Source organism: Salvelinus fontinalis, chromosome 6, assembly GCF_029448725.1.
Source record: "Salvelinus fontinalis isolate EN_2023a chromosome 6, ASM2944872v1, whole genome shotgun sequence".
NCBI classification, from domain to species: domain Eukaryota; kingdom Metazoa; phylum Chordata; class Actinopteri; order Salmoniformes; family Salmonidae; genus Salvelinus; species Salvelinus fontinalis.
The window spans coordinates 17,728,039-17,747,914 of record NC_074670.1 but is presented as its reverse complement, the minus strand read 5'-3'; the positions used below and the strand labels follow the sequence as shown (position 1 = coordinate 17,747,914).

The 19,876-nt window shown below is 49.7% G+C and overlaps 1 protein-coding gene across 1 annotated transcript in view; it reads left to right on the top strand.

Annotated features, from left to right (window-relative positions):
• Positions 1-215: 215 nt before the first annotated feature.
• Positions 216-19,876, top strand: part of LOC129857223 (chromodomain-helicase-DNA-binding protein 4-like) — a 65,551-nt gene continuing 45,890 nt past the window's right edge. The window contains exons 1-12 of the mRNA XM_055925264.1: positions 216-386; positions 924-1,045; positions 1,276-1,563; positions 1,724-1,842; positions 2,232-2,331; positions 2,512-2,719; positions 2,826-2,947; positions 3,064-3,190; positions 3,561-3,730; positions 4,206-4,454; positions 4,795-4,998; positions 11,285-11,496. Of these exons, the coding sequence (XP_055781239.1) occupies positions 332-386; positions 924-1,045; positions 1,276-1,563; positions 1,724-1,842; positions 2,232-2,331; positions 2,512-2,719; positions 2,826-2,947; positions 3,064-3,190; positions 3,561-3,730; positions 4,206-4,454; positions 4,795-4,998; positions 11,285-11,496 (1,976 nt within the window). The 5' untranslated portion in view covers positions 216-331. The remainder of the gene's footprint in view (positions 387-923; positions 1,046-1,275; positions 1,564-1,723; positions 1,843-2,231; positions 2,332-2,511; positions 2,720-2,825; positions 2,948-3,063; positions 3,191-3,560; positions 3,731-4,205; positions 4,455-4,794; positions 4,999-11,284; positions 11,497-19,876) is intronic.

Here is a 19,876-nt window from a genome sequence, read left to right as displayed (position 1 = left end):
ACGGGTGTCCATTGCTACAGCTTCCTGTGCGGTGTGGACAGGCATGCCAATTGAAAACAAATGTTTTTCAATTTAATAAGATAGTTAACATGTCACACCGTGACCTGTCAATGTAATATATACTTATTATTATTCGATAAATACCAATAGGATTGCTAATTCAAGCAAATGTTTTTTTTCTTCTTACAGCGACCCCCCCCCCCCCCCCCCAGGACACCCCCGTTCCATTCTCCACCACCCACACGTCTTTTGCCCTCCTCCCTCACAAGATCGGGCAGGGTTCGGTGGAGGGATTAGCTCGCTTTTAATTTAAATTAATTATTATTGAAATATGTCTGGAAGCGAGGACGAGCGGGAAGACTTGGAACCTACAGGACTTGCACATGGTAAGACATCGTCAGCGATCTATTTTTTCAGAACAAGCTTGCAGGTTGGTAACGTTAGTTAACGGTACGTTAGCTAGTTAGCTAGCTGATTTGCTAGCTACTCTAGTCTGGTGCTAGTAGTGACAATTTACATTAGGCAGCCCAGTTCGCTAGCTATCCGAATGTTTTGCTTCTACACTAGCTGGCAAACTTGATAGCACGCTAGGTAGCTACCAATAGAGAGTGCGTAAATATTTACACTGCCAATGCATGCGTGTTGTTGTTAGAAGTTGCGTCCACGACCATTTGCTGGCAAAGTCACACGAGTCATGCCTCTGTTTGGTAATGTACTGGCAACTGGCGTGCAGTGCGTTCTTTATATCAAAATGTATCCAAAACACTGTCAATAAAGCTTGTCTGGAGTTGACAGTTTTAGAATTTTATACAAATCCTTCGGTAATCTATGAATATTTTTTATTATTAATATAATTATCTCGTAATTATCTCAATCAATTATGCATTATATTCAATCAATTCCTGTACCCTTTCCATCGGCAGATGAGGAGGAACCAGAAGAGACTGTGTCTGACGTCGAGGTCCCCACCAAGTCAAAGAAGAAGAAGAAGGCCAAGAAGAGCCGTGAGAGCAGGATCAACAAGAGACCAAGACCTGTCAGAGAGGTAGGATGGGCATCATCCTTCCTTACATGAAGTATCCTAGTCACTGATATCAGGGATTTCTCCAAGGAAGTTGGGAGGGAAGAATGCATTTTGAAGTATATTAATAACAATACGGATAGCCCCTAGCCTTTGACCCTTTTGACCTGTCCTTAGTATAGATTTTCAGCATTTGTGAGATTTTTTTCTTCTTCATATTTGCATCTATGTTGACTCATTTTGTTTCCTCTCAGGAGGTGCCAGTCAGCTCACCAGAACCCTTCTTAGCAGTGGAGCAAGTAGCGAGGGAGGAGGAAGAGGGAGGAGGAGGTAGAGCCAGGTCAGAAAGCGAGGGAAGTGATTACGCCCCGAGGGGGAAGAAGAAGAAGCGCTCCAGCTCCTCCAAAGACAAGAAGAAGGGAGGGGGGGCGAGTGGAGAGAAGGAGAAAGGTGGAGGCTCATCCAGCTCCAAGAGTAAACGCAAAGAACCAGAACTAGAGAAAGATGAGGATGATGAGGATGATGATGATGAAGATAGCCAGGTGAGGATGAAGGCTACGAGGATGTGGGTGTTGCAGGTGGGGTGAACGAGGGAGTCGTTGATTCTGTTTTGATTTGAAGCAGCCCCTGCAATGCACTTAATGACCCTGTTGGCTCAGTGACCCTGAATGTAATGATATCCTCACTCCGTCCACTCTCCAGGAGCCCAAGAGCTCGACTCAGCTGCTGGAGGACTGGGGCATGAAAGACATCGACCATGTCTTCACTCAGAAGGACTACACCACCATCACCAACTACAAGGCCTTCAGCCAGTTTGTCAGGTTAACACACCTCTCTCACGTCTCATGTTTTCTACTTGCTTTTTGCTATTCTCCTTCTATTTCTATTTCCACTGTAGCAGGTTTCAGTACCACTTCACCTGGATAGCGCAGCTTTTGTGGATCGGGGGAGAAAGTTACTTCATATCTGTGTGTGACTGAGCTAGCTACGACCAGTCTGAAACTGCCCCTACTTCTACCCCAAACTTAAACTAACATAGCAGGCGTAAAAAGATGCTTGAAAGGAGTCCCCAAATCTGTTTTTCAGAGCAAATGGAAGTTATGTTGAAAATACTATATCCCTGAAAACCGCAAACATCCACTTTCTGCCGGCCCCCCTGTAGAGTGCCCCAAACTTAACCTCTGCCTCTCCTTTGCCCTCACTTCCCCAGACCCCTCATTGCAGCCAAGAACCCCAAGATCGCTGTGTCCAGGATGATGACTCTGATGATGGCCAAGTGGAGGGAGTTCAGCACCAACAACCCTCTGAAGGTAACACAACCCAATACAAGGCATTGCTATTACATTACATTGCTATAACATGACATGACATTGTTATTACATGACATGACATTGCTATTACAATACATTACAAATGTATTTTGACTATGATTGCATGTTCTTTATAGCAACGGTCCTGATTACCATCCTGCCTTGTCTAACCCTCTGTAGGGCTGTGCCAGTGCCAACGCAGCCCTGGCAGCTGCCAACGTGGCTGCGGCCGTGGAAAGTATGGTGGTGGCAGGGACAGAGGCAGGAGGGGATACAGGGGCGGGAGGTAGTGCCGCTAAAGACTCCGCTCCAGCTGCACCCGCTTCTGTAGCTGTACCCGCTGTGCCTGCACCCCCACTCCGCAAGGCCAAGACCAAAGAGGGCAAAGGTGAGGAACAAGTTAAAGGAATGCTGATGGAGGGAGCATGTATAATATTATTTTTGGGGATTCGTTGTAGAATAAGGGAATAATTGAACTCCATCTCCCTCTGCAGGCCCCAATGCTCGCAGGAGGTCCAAGCCCAACCCTAAGCCTGCCCCCAAGCCCAAAGCCAAGAAGGTGGCTCCGCTCAAGATTAAACTGGGAGGCTTCAACAGCAAGAGGAAGAGATCCTCGGTAAGAACACTAACTTGTCTGAGAATCAACTGATATGCAGTAAGCCTTGCCATACTTCTGTCCCACAATCATTGTATCTTTGTCTCTGTTTCTCTCTCTCCCTGTGTTGTTGTCAGAGTGAGGAGGATGAGCTTGACGTGGAGAGTGACTTTGACGACGGGACCTTTGAAGTGTCGGACGGCTCCAACAGCCACAGCAGCCGCTCCAAGAAGAAGGTCAAGACCGCCAAGAAGAAGAAGAAAGGTTGGCATGGAAATGCAACTGTCATCTCTTGACCTCTTATTCTATGTAATGGAGGTGTCTAGCTTGGGCTATAGCATGTAGACTAGTGGTCAGTCACATACCTTAGATCAGGAGAGCTATAGGGGTTTCAGGCTTTTGTTCCAGTCCAGCACTAACACACTTGATTCAACTAATTGTGTTGTTGATGATCATGTGATTAGAGGAATCAGAGGATTAGAGGAACCAAGGACCTGGCTCTCAGCCAATCCTTTGATAATATTAAATGTTTTTGACAGGACCATCATCATGTACCATCCCCCTCCCTCCTAACTCCTCCTCTTCCCTCCTAACTCCTCTCCCTCCCTCCTAACTCCTCCTCTTCCCATCCCAGTTGAGGAGGATGGTGACGGCTATGAGACAGACCACCAGGACTACTGTGAGGTGTGCCAGCAGGGAGGGGAGATCATCCTGTGTGACACCTGTCCCAGGGCCTACCACATGGTCTGTCTGGACCCCGACATGGAGAAGGCCCCCGAGGGCAAGTGGAGCTGCCCCCACTGTGTAAGTACACAATGTACCCAGTCTGAAGCCGGCCCATAGTCCAACCCATGGCTAGGTAGAGTTAACACCATATTGCTTGTATATACTGTATGTATTTTCTCTTTAATGACTAAAGATTGATGTGATATCCTATTTCTGATATTGACCTTTTTCTATCCTGGTCCTTCTCTCTTTCACTCCTCCTATCTTTCACTCTCCTTCCATTTGTCCTTCATCACCCCCCCTTCCTCCCCTACTCTCACCTCCCCTCTCTGGTTCTGCCCCCTTTCCCCCACTCTCGCTTCCCCTCCATCATTCCACTCCCCTCTCTTCCCATTTCCTCTCAACAACCCCCCACGTCTTCCCTCCCTCTCCCTCCTCACTCCCCTTCCTGCACTCTCACTACCCCCTCCGCCACACCCCTCCCGCCTTCCCCCCCCCCCCCCCCCCGCCTGCTCTCTCCTCCCACTCTCATTTTGTTCCTCCCTCCCTGCAGGAGAAAGAGGGGATCCAGTGGGAGGCCAGAGAGGAGCTGTCTGAGGGAGAGGGGGAGGACGAGGAGGTGGGGAGGGATGAGGGATGGGTAGAGGAGGAGGATGACCATCACATAGAGTTCTGCAGGGTGTGTAAGGATGGAGGAGAGCTGCTGTGCTGTGACACCTGTACCTCCTCCTACCACATCCACTGTCTCAACCCCCCCCTCCCCGAGATACCCAACGGGGAATGGATCTGCCCACGCTGCATGGTGAGCCCTGCCACCCTGTGTATGTGTATGTCTGTGAGAGAGAGAGAGAATTCATCTCAACGTATGGGTGTTGGATGTACATGATTATTAAAGGGAACATGTTCTGTTATAGATGTGTGGGTGGCTACACCTAAATCATATGGAATTCTTGATTTGAGTCAGCTATACAGCTGCCATTTCACTCTCATTTCTGATCTCTCCTCGTATACGCTGGCATTGTTTTTTAAATGTATAATGACGAAAGATTGCAGATAGAGATGCAATATGTAGTGTTGACATGATTGACAAAGAAGATATTTCTTTGTGAATGTATATCTGATTGTTCCTGAATTTCCCTCAGTGCCCGGGAATGAAGGGTAAAGTCCAGAAGGTTCTGACCTGGAAGTGGGGTGAACCTCCGCCCCCTACACCTGTGCCCCGCCCACTGGACCTCCCAGCCGAGGCCCCAGACCCTGTCCCATTGGCCGGCCGACCAGAGAGGCAGTTCTTTGTCAAATGGTGCAACATGTCTTACTGGCACTGCTCCTGGGTCCAAGAGCTACAGGTAACATGCACAACCATCAATATGCCACTGTAATATGCAGGATCAATTAGGGCCATTACATTTTGTCAGATGGTTATTGTCATGCAAAAGACTGCTGGTCTCATGGTAATTGACCGTTCATTAACATAAACACGTTAGGGGACAGAATGTGGTCGGACCATTACATAATTGGCATAAATATTACTCTTACAGAATTTCCACATGGGTGAGGATATTGGAAATTTAATCAAAGCCTACTGGATGATTAACTAGGACAGAAGAATTTATAACTGATTTTTTCCGACATAACATAGGTACAGCAGATCCCCTTATTGTATGGGACACTTTTAAATGTGCCTTTAGAGGCCATGCAATTCAGTATTCATCTATAAAACAAAAGACATTTAGATCAAAAGAGTCCATGTTAACAAAGGAAATTGAAGGACTAACAGTACAGATAGATAGCAATAAAAACTGTACCATAGAGGAAAAACAAAAAGAAATGGAAGAACTTATTCTAGAAAGATCCAGTGTAATATATTATAAAAATAAAGCGAACTGGATGGAATATGGGGGAAATGCACCAAATTATTTTTAGATCAAATTTTTTGGTTGAAAAATGTGTTACAAATGATGGATGAGCTGGTGCATGATATCTAAGGAAGTCTCGAGCAATTGCTCGTTTCAGGTAGAGGTAGAGTATCGCCTGAGGTAGAGCATCTCATGATAAGCTGTAGACCACACTACCTACCGAGAGAGTTTTCATCTGTATTCTTCGTAGCTGTTTACATACGTAGCTGGTGGCACTAAGACAGCATTGAATGAGCTGTATTCCGCCATAAGCAAACAAGAAAATGCTCACCCAGAGGCGGCGCTCCTAATAGCCCGGGGATTTTAATGCAGGGAAACTTAAATCCGTTTTACCAAATTTCTATCGGCATGCTAAATATGCAACTAGAGGAAAAATAACTCTGGACCACCTATACTCCACACACAGAGCCACATACAAGGCTCTCCCTCGTCCTCCATTTGGCAAATATGACCATAATTCTATTCTCCTGATTCCTGCTTAAAAGCAAAAATTAAAGCAGGAAGCACCAGTGACTAGATCAATAAAAAAAGTGGTCAGATGAAGCAGATGCTAAGCTACAGGACTGTTTTGCTAGCATAGACTGGAATATGCTCCGGGATTCCTCCGATGGCATTGAGGAGTACACCACATCTGTCTTTGGCTTCATCAATAAGTGCATCGATGATGTTATCCCCAAAGTGATTGTACGTACATACTCCAACCAGAAGTCATGGATTATAGGCAACATCCGCACTGAGCTAAAGGCTAGAGCTGCCGCTTTCAAGGAGCGGGACTCTAACCGGGAAGCTTATAAGAAATCCCACTATGCCCTCCGACGAACCATCAAACAGGCAAAGCGTCAATACAGGACTAAGATCGAGTCGTACTACACCGGCTCTGATGCTCGTTGGATGTGGCAGGGCCTGCAAACCATTACAAACTACAAAGGGAAGCACAGCCGAGAGCTGCCCAGTGACACGAGCCTACCAGACGAGCTAAACTACTTCTATGCTCGCTTCGAGGCAAATAACACCGAAACATGCATGAGAGCACCAACTGTTCCGGAAGACTTGTGCGATCACACTCTCAGCCGCAGCCGATGTGAGTAAGACCTTTAAACAGGTCAACATTCACAAGGACGCAGGGCCAGACAGATTACCAGGACGTGTACTGCGAGCATGCGCTGACCAACTGGCAAGTGTCTTCGCTGACATTTTCAACCTCTCCCTGTCCGTGTCTGTAATACCAACATGTTTTAAGCAAACCACCATAGTGCTTGTTCCCAAGAACACTAAGGTAACCTGCCTAAATGACTACCAACCCGTAGCACTCACCTCTGTAGCCATTTAAGTGCTTTGAAATGCTGGTCATGGCTCACATCAACACCATCATCCCAGAAACCCGAGACCCACTCCAATTTGCTTCCCACCACAACAGATCCACAGATGATGCAATCTCTATTGCACTCCACACTGCCCGTTCCCACCTGGACAAAAGGTACACCTATGTGAGGATGCTATTCATTGACTACATCTCAGCGTTCAACACCATAGTGCCCTCAAAGCTCATCAATAAGATAAACCTACAAACCTATTCCCCCTCAGGAGACTGAAAAGATTTGGCATGGGTCCTCAGATCCTCAAATGTTTCTACACCTGCACCATCGAGAAAATCCTGACTGGTTGCATCACTGCCTGGTATGGCAACTGCTCAGCCTCCGACAGCAAGGCACTACAGAGGGTAGTGTGAACGTCCCAGTACATCACTGGGGCCAAGCTTCCTGCCATCCAGAACCTCTATACCAGGCGGTGTCAGGGGAAGGCCCTAAAAATTGCCAAAGACTCCAGCCACCCTGGTCATACCCTGGTCATAGACTGTTCTATGTGAGGGTGACCGTGACCCCCAGCTTCTCCATAAAGGCTTTCCAGACCCGCAAAGTGAACTGGGGACCACGGTCGGTAACGATGTCCTCTGGAAGACTGTAGTACCGGAAGACCTGCTGGAACAGTGACCTGGAGAGTGGTAGGTAGTCCAGAGAGAGGGATAAAACGGGGGGATTTAGAGAATCTGTCAACAACAACCATAATAGTGGTAAAACCATCAGAAAGGGGGAGATCAGTTACAAAGTTTATGGACAGGTGTGAGCAAGGCCGCTGAGGCATGGAAAGGGGAAATAGTTTTCCTGCTGGAGTGTGCCAGGGAGATTTGGATTGAGTGCCAGCTCATTCCATCTACTGGAGGCTGCCACATTCTGAAAGGTGAGGGCATACTTTGCAGTGGTCTGGGCACCCTGCTGCAGTTGGAACAGTCGCTCACTTCCCTCTCTGCCCTCTGGAGGTTGGTCGAAGACCGCCCTGAACAGAGCCATGAACCTCTCATAGTAACCCAGTTCCACATCCCATGCGGACCGTGGCAACCTTGGACCTCTCGATGATGGGGGCTCCCGTTTGATAGGTGAAGTAGAGGGAGCACTTGAGTAGGAAGCCACGGCATTTCGATGAAGTTCCGTCATACTTCTCCGGAAGGGATAGTCAGGCATCGCTGACCTGGGCGGACGGCTGGGTGGGCTGGGGGACTGGCTCACTGTGATGACCCGTGGTAGGAGGCCCTCTGATAGGGGTATGGAGAACCTCGCTGGTGGTGTCGAGGCGGTGGAGAACATGGAAGTTTTCCCTCATGGTTGTACCCAGTTGCGACATTTGGTTGTGGTGTTGGTGGAGTAGATGACCCTGTTCATTGACCGTCTAGAAGAAGGTTTTATCTTCTGCTGCTTCCATATTGTGAGGTGGTATTCTGTAACGTATATGCCGGGAGTCAGGAAACAGGTGCAGAAGGGGAGTTTAATAATCAAATCAAATGTTATTGGTCACATACATGGCTAGCAGATGTTAATGTGAGTGGAGCAAAATGGAGTCTGTTTCTGACCGTTTGAGCAGACACATGCACATTTGTGGCCTGCTGGAGGTCATTTTGCAGGGCACCTCCTTGCACAAAGGCGGAGGTAGCGGTCCTGCTGCTGGGTTGTTGCCCTCCTACGGCCTCCTCCACGTCTCCTGATGTACTGGCCTGTCTCCTGGTAGGGCCTCCATGCTCTGGACACTACGCTGACAGACACAGCAAACCTTTTTGCCACAGCTCGCATTGATGTGCCATCCTGGATGAACTGCACTACCTGAGCCACTTGTGTGGGTTGTAGACTCCGTCTCATGCTACCACTAGAGTGAAAGCACCGCCAGCATTCAAAAGTGACCAAAACATCAGCCAGGAAGGATAGGAACTGAGAAGTGGTCTGTGGTCACCACCTGCAGAACCATTCCTTTTTTGGGGGTGTCTTACTAATTGCCTATAATTTCCACCTTTTGTCTATTCCATTTGCACAACAGCATGTGAAATTTATTGTCAATCAGTGTTGCTTCCTAAGTGGACAGTTTGATTTCACAGAAGTGTGATTGACTTGGAGTTACATTGTGTTGTTTAAGTGTTCCCTTTATTTTTTTGAGCAGTGTATATAGATTAAAAATAAATAATAATAATGCAGTCCACACTCAAAGGCAATTACTCACATTTGTTAGGCTAGACCCAATATTTTCCAAAGACATCTTAAATCAGTTTTTTTATGTTTTTCTGCCATGTGTAATATGTGGTAGGCTATGTATTGTAAAGACACAACAATCATCATTTCAATTTGTTGTTTTTGAGCTTGGGCTAATAAGCCTATGCATAAACTCAAATATGCGTTTGGGTGTTTTGAATTAGTCATCATCTGAGAAAGCGCTGTCCATTTTGTTAGGTTAGGCTATGAAACAACATCCACAACAACCATGTTTTATACTGTTTCAACCTGCTGTTAAACTTGTTTCTTCAAATTGATCATCACAGTGAGGTGAGTTTTAAAAGTATGATAGGCCTTCTGTTTTGATGATAAGTGTTTGATGTGATTTTCCATTGCATTTGCTTTGATGTCAGAGTGGTTAGAGGGACAATAGAGCCCTGAGTACCAGACCATTATGACCTGATGGAGGGACAATAGAACCCTGAATTCCAGGCCATTAGGATCTGATGGAGGGACAATAGAACCCTGAATTCCAGGCCATTAGGACCTAATGGAGGGACAATAGAACCCTGAATTCCAGGCCATTAGGACCTGATGGAGGGACAATAGAACCCTGAATTCCAGGCCATTAGCAACCTGATGGAGGGACAATAGAGCCCTGAGTACAAGACCATTAGGACCTGATGGAGGGACAATAGAGCCCTGAGTACCACGCTGTTAGGACCTGATGGAGGGACAATAGAGCCCTGAGTACCAGACCATTAGGACCTGATGGAGGGACAATAGAACCCTGAATTCCAGGCCATTAGCAACCTGATGGAGGGACAATAGAGCCCTGAGTACAAGACCATTAGGACCTGATGGAGGGACAATAGAGCCCTGAGTACCACGCTGTTAGGACCTGATGGAGGGACAATAGAACCCTGAATTCCAGGCCATTAGCAACCTGATGGAGGGACAATAGAACCCTGAGTACAAGACCATTAGGACCTGATGGAGGGACAATAGAACCCTGAATTCCAGGCCATTAGGACCTGATGGAGGGACAATAGAACCCTGAATTCCAGGCCATTAGCAACCTGATGGAGGGACAATAGAGCCCTGAGTACAAGACCATTAGGACCTGATGGAGGGACAATAGAGCCCTGAGTACCACGCTGTTAGGACCTGATGGAGGGACAATAGAGCCCTGAGTACCAGACCATTAGGACCTGATGGAGGGACAATAGAACCCTGAATTCCAGGCCATTAGCAACCTGATGGAGGGACAATAGAGCCCTGAGTACAAGACCATTAGGACCTGATGGAGGGACAATAGAGCCCTGAGTACCACGCTGTTAGGACCTGATGGAGGGACAATAGAACCCTGAATTCCAGGCCATTAGCAACCTGATGGAGGGACAATAGAGCCCTGAGTACAAGACCATTAGGACCTGATGGAGGGACAATAGAGCCCTGAGTACCACGCTGTTAGGACCTGATGGAGGGACAATAGAGCCCTGAGTACCAGGCCGTTAGGACCTGATGGAGGGACAATAGAGCCCTGAGTACCACGCTGTTAGGACCTGACGGAGGGACAATAGAGCCCTGAGTACCAGACCATTATGACCTGATGGAAGGACAATAGAGCCCTGAGTACCAGACCATTATGACCTGATGGAGGGACAATAGAACCCTGAATTCCAGGCCATTAGCAACCTGATGGAGGGACAATAGAGCCCTGAGTACCAGGCCATTAGGAACTGATGGAGAGACAATAGAGCCCTGAGTGCCAGGCCATTAGGAACTGATGGAGGGACAATAGAGCCCTGAGTACCAGGCCATTATGACCTGATGGAGAGACAATAGAGCCCTGAGTGCCAGGCCATTAGGAACTGATGGAGGGACAATAGAGCCCTGAGTACCAGGCCATTATGACCTGATGGAGAGATAATAGAGCCCTGAGTACCAGACCATTAGGAGCTGATGGTAGTTAGTAAGTTGGGTACTACCAAAGCATGTCCAGAATGCATAAAAGGAGTTTACCGTGACTCAACGGTCTCGTGGAATTTTACTGCCGTCATGACTGCTGGTGTGGCGGTAATACGGTCACCGCAACAGCCCTAGGCTCAATGTCTTCATCCTTATGTGCTAAATAGAGTAGACTCATCTTTTACCCTCTTCACTTTTTTCCCTCCTTCCAGTTGGAGCTGAACTGCCAGGTGATGTTCCGTAACTACCAGAGGAAGACGGACATGGACGAGCCCCCGCTGGTGGACTTCGGAGGGGAGGGGGACGATGACAAGAGCACTAAGAGGAAGAACAAGGACCCCCTGTACGTCCACATGGAGGAGGAGTTCTACCGTTACGGAGTCAAGATGGAGTGGCTCATGATCCACCGCATCCTCAACCACAGGTAGCGCACACACAGGCACCTGGGATACACACGCTAACACACACACACACACCTGGGATACACACGCTAACACACACACGCACACACCTGGGATACACACGCTAACACACACACGCACACACCTGGGATACACATGCTAACACACACACGCACACACCTGGGATACACACGCTAACACACACACGCACACACCTGGGATACACACGCTAACACACACACGCACACACCTGGGATACACACGCTAACACACACACACAGGCACCTGGGATACACACGCTAACACACACACACAGGCACGTGGGATATACACGCTAACACACACACGCACACACCTGGGATACACACGCTAACACACACACACGCACACACCTGGGATACACACGCTAACACACACCTACACACCTGGGATACACACGCAAACACACACACCTACACACCTGGGATACACACGCAAACACACACACCTACACACCTGGGATACACACGCAAACACACACACGCACACACCTGGGATACACACGCAAACACACACACGCACACACCTGGAATACACACGCAAACACAGACACACGCATACACCTGGGATACACACGCTAACACACACACGCACACACCTGGGATACACACGCTAACACACACACACCTGGGAGACACGCACACACCTGGGATACACACGCTAACACACACCTACACACCTGGGATACACACGCAAACACACACACCTACACACCTGGGATACACACGCAAACACACACACCTACACACACACCTAACACACACACACCTGGGAGACACACGCACACACCTGGGATACACATGCTAACACACACATGCACACACCTGGGATACACACGCTAACACACACACCTGGGATACACACGCAAACACACACACGCACACACCTGGGATACACACGCTAACACACACACGCACACACCTGGGATACACACGCTAACACACACACGCACACACCTGGGATACACACGCTAACACACACACGCACACACCTAGGATACACACGCTAACACACACACACACACACACCTGGGATACACACGCTAACACACACACACGCACACACCTGGGATACACACGCTAACACACACACACGCACACACCTGGGATACACACGCTAACACACACACACGCACACACCTGGGATACACACGCTAACACACACACGCACACACCTGGGATACACACGCTAACACACACACACGCATACACCTGGGATACACACGCTAACACACACACGCACACACCTGGGATACACACGCTAACACACACACGCTAACACACACATGCACACACCTGGGATACACACGCTAACACACACACGCACACACCTGGGATACACACGCTAACACACACACACACACCTGGGATACACACGCTAACACACACACGCACACACCTGGGATACACACGCTAACACACACACGCACACACCTGGGATACACACGCTAACACACACACGCACACACCTGGGATACACACGCTAACACACACACGCACACACCTGGGATACACACGCTAACACACACACGCACACACCTGGGATACACACGCTAACACACACACACAGGCACCTGGGATACACACGCTAACACACACACACAGGCACGTGACACACGCATACACCTGGGATACACACGCTAACACACACACACCTGGGAGACACACGCACACACCTGGGATACACACGCTAACACACACATGCACACACCTGGGATACACACGCTAACACACACACCTGGGATACACACGCAAACACACACACGCACACACCTGGGATACACACGCTAACACACACACGCACACACCTAGGATACACACGCTAACACACACACACACACACACCTGGGATACACACGCTAACACACACACACGCACACACCTGGGATACACACGCTAACACACACACACGCACACACCTGGGATACACACGCTAACACACACACACGCACACACCTGGGATACACACGCTAACACACACACGCACACACCTGGGATACACACGCTAACACACACACACGCATACACCTGGGATACACACGCTAACACACACACGCACACACCTGGGATACACACGCTAACACACACACGCTAACACACACATGCACACACCTGGGATACACACGCTAACACACACACGCACACACCTGGGATACACACGCAAACACACACACACACACACCTGGGATACACACGCTAACACACACACGCACACACCTGGGATACACACGCTAACACACACACGCACACACCTGGGATACACACGCTAACACACACACGCACACACCTGGGATACACACGCTGACACACACACCTACCCACCTGGGATACACACGCAAACACACACACGCACACACCTGGGATACACACGCACGCACCTAGGATACACACGCTAACACACACACGCACACACCTGGGATACACACGCAAACACACACACGCACACACCTGGGATACACACGCTAACACACACACGCACACACCTGGGATACACACGCTAACACACACACACCTGGGATACACACGCTAACACACACACCTGGGGTACACACGCTAACACACACACAACCCTGGGATACACACGCTAACACACACACACCTGGGATACACACGCTAACACACACACACACACCTGGGGTACACACGCTAACACGCACACAACCCTGGGATACACACGCTAACACACACACACACCTGGGATACACACGCAAACACACACACGCACACACCTGGGATACACACGCACACACCTAGGATACACACGCTAACACACACACGCACACACCTGGGATACACATGCTAACACACACACCTGGGATACACACGCTAACACACACACACACACACCTGGGATACACACGCTAACGCACACACGCACACACCTGGGATACACATGCTAACACACACACGCACACACCTGGGATACACACGCTAACACACACACGCACACACCTGGGATACACACGCTAACATACACACACACCTGGGATACACACGCTAACATACACACGCCTGGGATACACACGCTAACACACACACACCTGGGATACACACGCTAACACACACACGCCTTGGATATACACGCTAACACACACACACCTGGGATACACACGCTAACACACACACACCTGGGATACACACGCTAACACACACACCTGGGGTACACACGCTAACACACACACAACCCTGGGATACACACGCTAACACACACACACCTGGGATACACACGCTGACACACACACACCTGGGATACACACGCTAACACACACACACCTGGGATACACACGCTAACACACACACACCTGGGATACACACGCTAACACACACTCACCTGGGATACACACGCTAACACACACACCTGGGATATACACGCTAGCACACACACACCTGGGAAACACACGCTAACACACACTCACCTGGGATACACACGCTAACACACACACACCTGGGATATACACGCTAACACACACACACCTGGGATACACACGCTAACACACACACACCTGGGATACACACGCTAACACACACACACCTGGGATACACACGCTAACACACACACACCTGGGATACACACGCTAACACACACACACCTGGGATACACACGCTAACACACACACACCTGGGATACACACGCTAACACACACACACCTGGGATACACACGCTAACACGCACTCACACCTGGGATACACACGCTAACACGCACACACACCTGGGATACACACGCTAACACGCACACACACCTGGGGTACACACGCTAACACGCACACACACCTGGGATACACACGCTAACACACACACACCTGGGATACACACGCTAACACACACACACCTGGGATACACACGCTAACACACACTCACCTGGGATACACACGCTAACACACACACCTACGATACACACGCTAACACACACACCTGGGATATACACGCTAACACACACTCACCTGGGATACACACGCTAACACACACCTGGGGTACACACGCTAAAACACACACAACCCTGGGATACACACGTTAACACACACACACCTGGAATACACACGCTAACACACACACACCTGGGATACACACGCTAACACACACACACCTGGGATACACACACCTGGGATACACACGCTAACACACACTCACCTGGGATACACACGCTAACACACACACCTGGGATATACACGCTAACACACACACACCTGGGATACACACGCTAACACACACACACCTGGGATATACACGCTAACACACACACACCTGGGATACACACTCTAACACACACACACCTGGGATACACACGCTAACACACACACACACCTGGGATATACACGCTAACACACACACACCTGGGATACACACGCTAACACACACACATCTGGGATACACACGCTAACACACACACACACCTGGGGTACACACGCTAACACGCACACAACCCTGGGATACACACGCTAACACACACACACACCTGGGATACACACGCAAACACACACACGCACACACCTGGGATACACACGCACACACCTAGGATACACACGCTAACACACACACGCACACACCTGGGATACACATGCTAACGCACACACGCACACACCTGGGATACACACGCTAACACACACACACACCTGGGATACACACGCTAACACACACACACCTGGGATACACACGCTAACACACACACGCCTGGGATATACACGCTAACACACACACACCTGGGATACACACGCTAACACACACACACCTGGGATACACACGCTAACACACACACCTGGGGTACACACGCTAACACACACACAACCCTGGGATACACACGCTAACACACACACACCTGGGATACACACGCTAACACACACACACACACCTGGGATACACACGCTAACACCTAGGATACACACGCTAACACACACACGCACACACCTGGGATACACATGCTAACACACACACCTGGGATACACACGCTAACACACACACACACACACCTGGGATACACACGCTAACGCACACACGCACACACCTGGGATACACATGCTAACACACACACGCACACACCTGGGATACACACGCTAACATACACACACGCCTGGGATACACACGCTAACATACACACGCCTGGGATACACACGCTAACACACACACACCTGGGATACACACGCTAACACACACACGCCTTGGATATACACGCTAACACACACACACCTGGGATACACACGCTAACACACACACACCTGGGATACACACGCTAGCACACACACCTGGGGTACACACGCTAACACACACACAACCCTGGGATACACACGCTAACACACACACACCTGGGATACACACGCTAACACACACACACCTGGGATACACACGCTAACACACACACACCTGGGATACACACGCTAACACACACACACCTGGGATACACACGCTAACACACACTCACCTGGGATACACACGCTAACACACACACCTGGGATATACACGCTAACACACACACACCTGGGAAACACACGCTAACACACACACACCTGGGATACACACGCTAACACACACTCACCTGGGATACACACGCTAACACACACACACCTGGGATATACACGCTAACACACACACACCTGGGATACACACGCTAACACACACACCTGGGATACACACGCTAACACACACACACCTGGGATACACACGCTAACACACACACACCTGGGATACACACGCTAACACACACACATCTGGGATACACACGCTAACACACACACACCTGGGATACACACGCTAACACACACACCTGGGATACACACGCTAACACGCACACACACCTGGGATACACACGCTAACACGCACACACACCTGGGATACACACGCTAACACGCACACACACCTGGGGTACACACGCTAACACGCACACACACCTGGGATACACACGCTAACACACACACACCTGGGATACACACGCTAACACACACACCTGGGATATACACGCTAACACACACACACCTGGGATACACACGCTAACACACACACACCTGGGATACACACGCTAACACACACTCACCTGGGATACACACGCTAACACACACACCTGGGATATACACGCTAACACACACACACCTGGGATACACACGCTAACACGCACACCTGGGGTACACACGCTAACACACACACAACCCTGGGATACACACGCTAACACACACACACCTGGGATACACACGCTAACACACACACACCTGGGATACACACGCTAACACACACACACCTGGGATACACACGCTAACACACACTCACCTGGGATATACACGCTAACACACACACACCTGGGATACACACGCTAACACACACACACCTGGGATATACACGCTAACACACACACACCTGGGATACACACGCTAACACACACACACCTGGGATACACACGCTAACACACACACACACCTGGGGTACACACGCTAACACGCACACAACCCTGGGATACACACGCTAACACACACACACACCTGGGATACACACGCAAACACACACACGCACACACCTGGGATACACACGCACACACCTAGGATACACACGCTAACACACACACGCACACACCTGGGATACACACGCTAACGCACACACCTGGGATACACATGCTAACGCACACACGCACACAGCTGGGATACACACGCTAACACACACACACCTGGGATACACACGCTAACATACACACGCCTGGGATACACACGCTAACACACACACACCTGGGATACACACGCTAACACACACACCTGGGGTACACACGCTAACACACACACAACCCTGGGATACACACGCTAACACACACACACCTGGGATACACACGCTAACACACACACACACACCTGGGGTACACACGCTAACACGCACACAACCCTGGGATACACACGCTAACACACACACACACCTGGGATACACACGCAAACACACACACGCACACACCTGGGATACACACGCACACACCTAGGATACACACGCTAACACACACACGCACACACCTGGGATACACATGCTAACACACACACCTGGGATACACACGCTAACACACACACACACACACCTGGGATACACACGCTAACGCACACACGCACACACCTGGGATACACATGCTAACACACACACGCACACACCTGGGATACACACGCTAACACACACACGCACACACCTGGGATACACACGCTAACATACACACACACCTGGGATACACACGCTAACATACACACGCCTGGGATACACACGCTAACACACACACACCTGGGATACACACGCTAACACACACACGCCTTGGATATACACGCTAACACACACACACCTGGGATACACACGCTAACACACACACACCTGGGATACACACGCTAACACACACACCTGGGATACACACGCTAACACACACTCACCTGGGATACACACGCTAACACACACACCTACGATACACACGCTAACACACACACCTGGGATATACACGCTAACACACACTCACCTGGGATACACACGCTAACACACACCTGGGGTACACACGCTAAAACACACACAACCCTGGGATACACACGTTAACACACACACCCCTGGAATACACACGCTAACACACACACACCTGGGATACACACGCTAACACACACACACCTGGGATACACACACCTGGGATACACACGCTAACACACACTCACCTGGGATACACACGCTAACACACACACCTGGGATATACACGCTAACACACACACACCTGGGATACACACGCTAACACACACACACCTGGGATATACACGCTAACACACACACACCTGGGATACACACTCTAACACACACACACCTGGGATACACACGCTAACACACACACACACCTGGGATATACACGCTAACACACACACACCTGGGATACACACGCTAACACACACACATCTGGGATACACACGCTAACACACACACACACCTGGGGTACACACGCTAACACGCACACAACCCTGGGATACACACGCTAACACACACACACACCTGGGATACACACGCAAACACACACACGCACACACCTGGGATACACACGCACACACCTAGGATACACACGCTAACACACACACGCACACACCTGGGATACACATGCTAACGCACACACGCACACACCTGGGATACACACGCTAACACACACACACACCTGGGATACACACGCTAACACACACACACCTGGGATACACACGCTAACACACACACGCCTGGGATATACACGCTAACACACACACACCTGGGATACACACGCTAACACACACACACCTGGGATACACACGCTAACACACACACCTGGGGTACACACGCTAACACACACACAACCCTGGGATACACACGCTAACACACACACACCTGGGATACACACGCTAACACACACACACACACCTG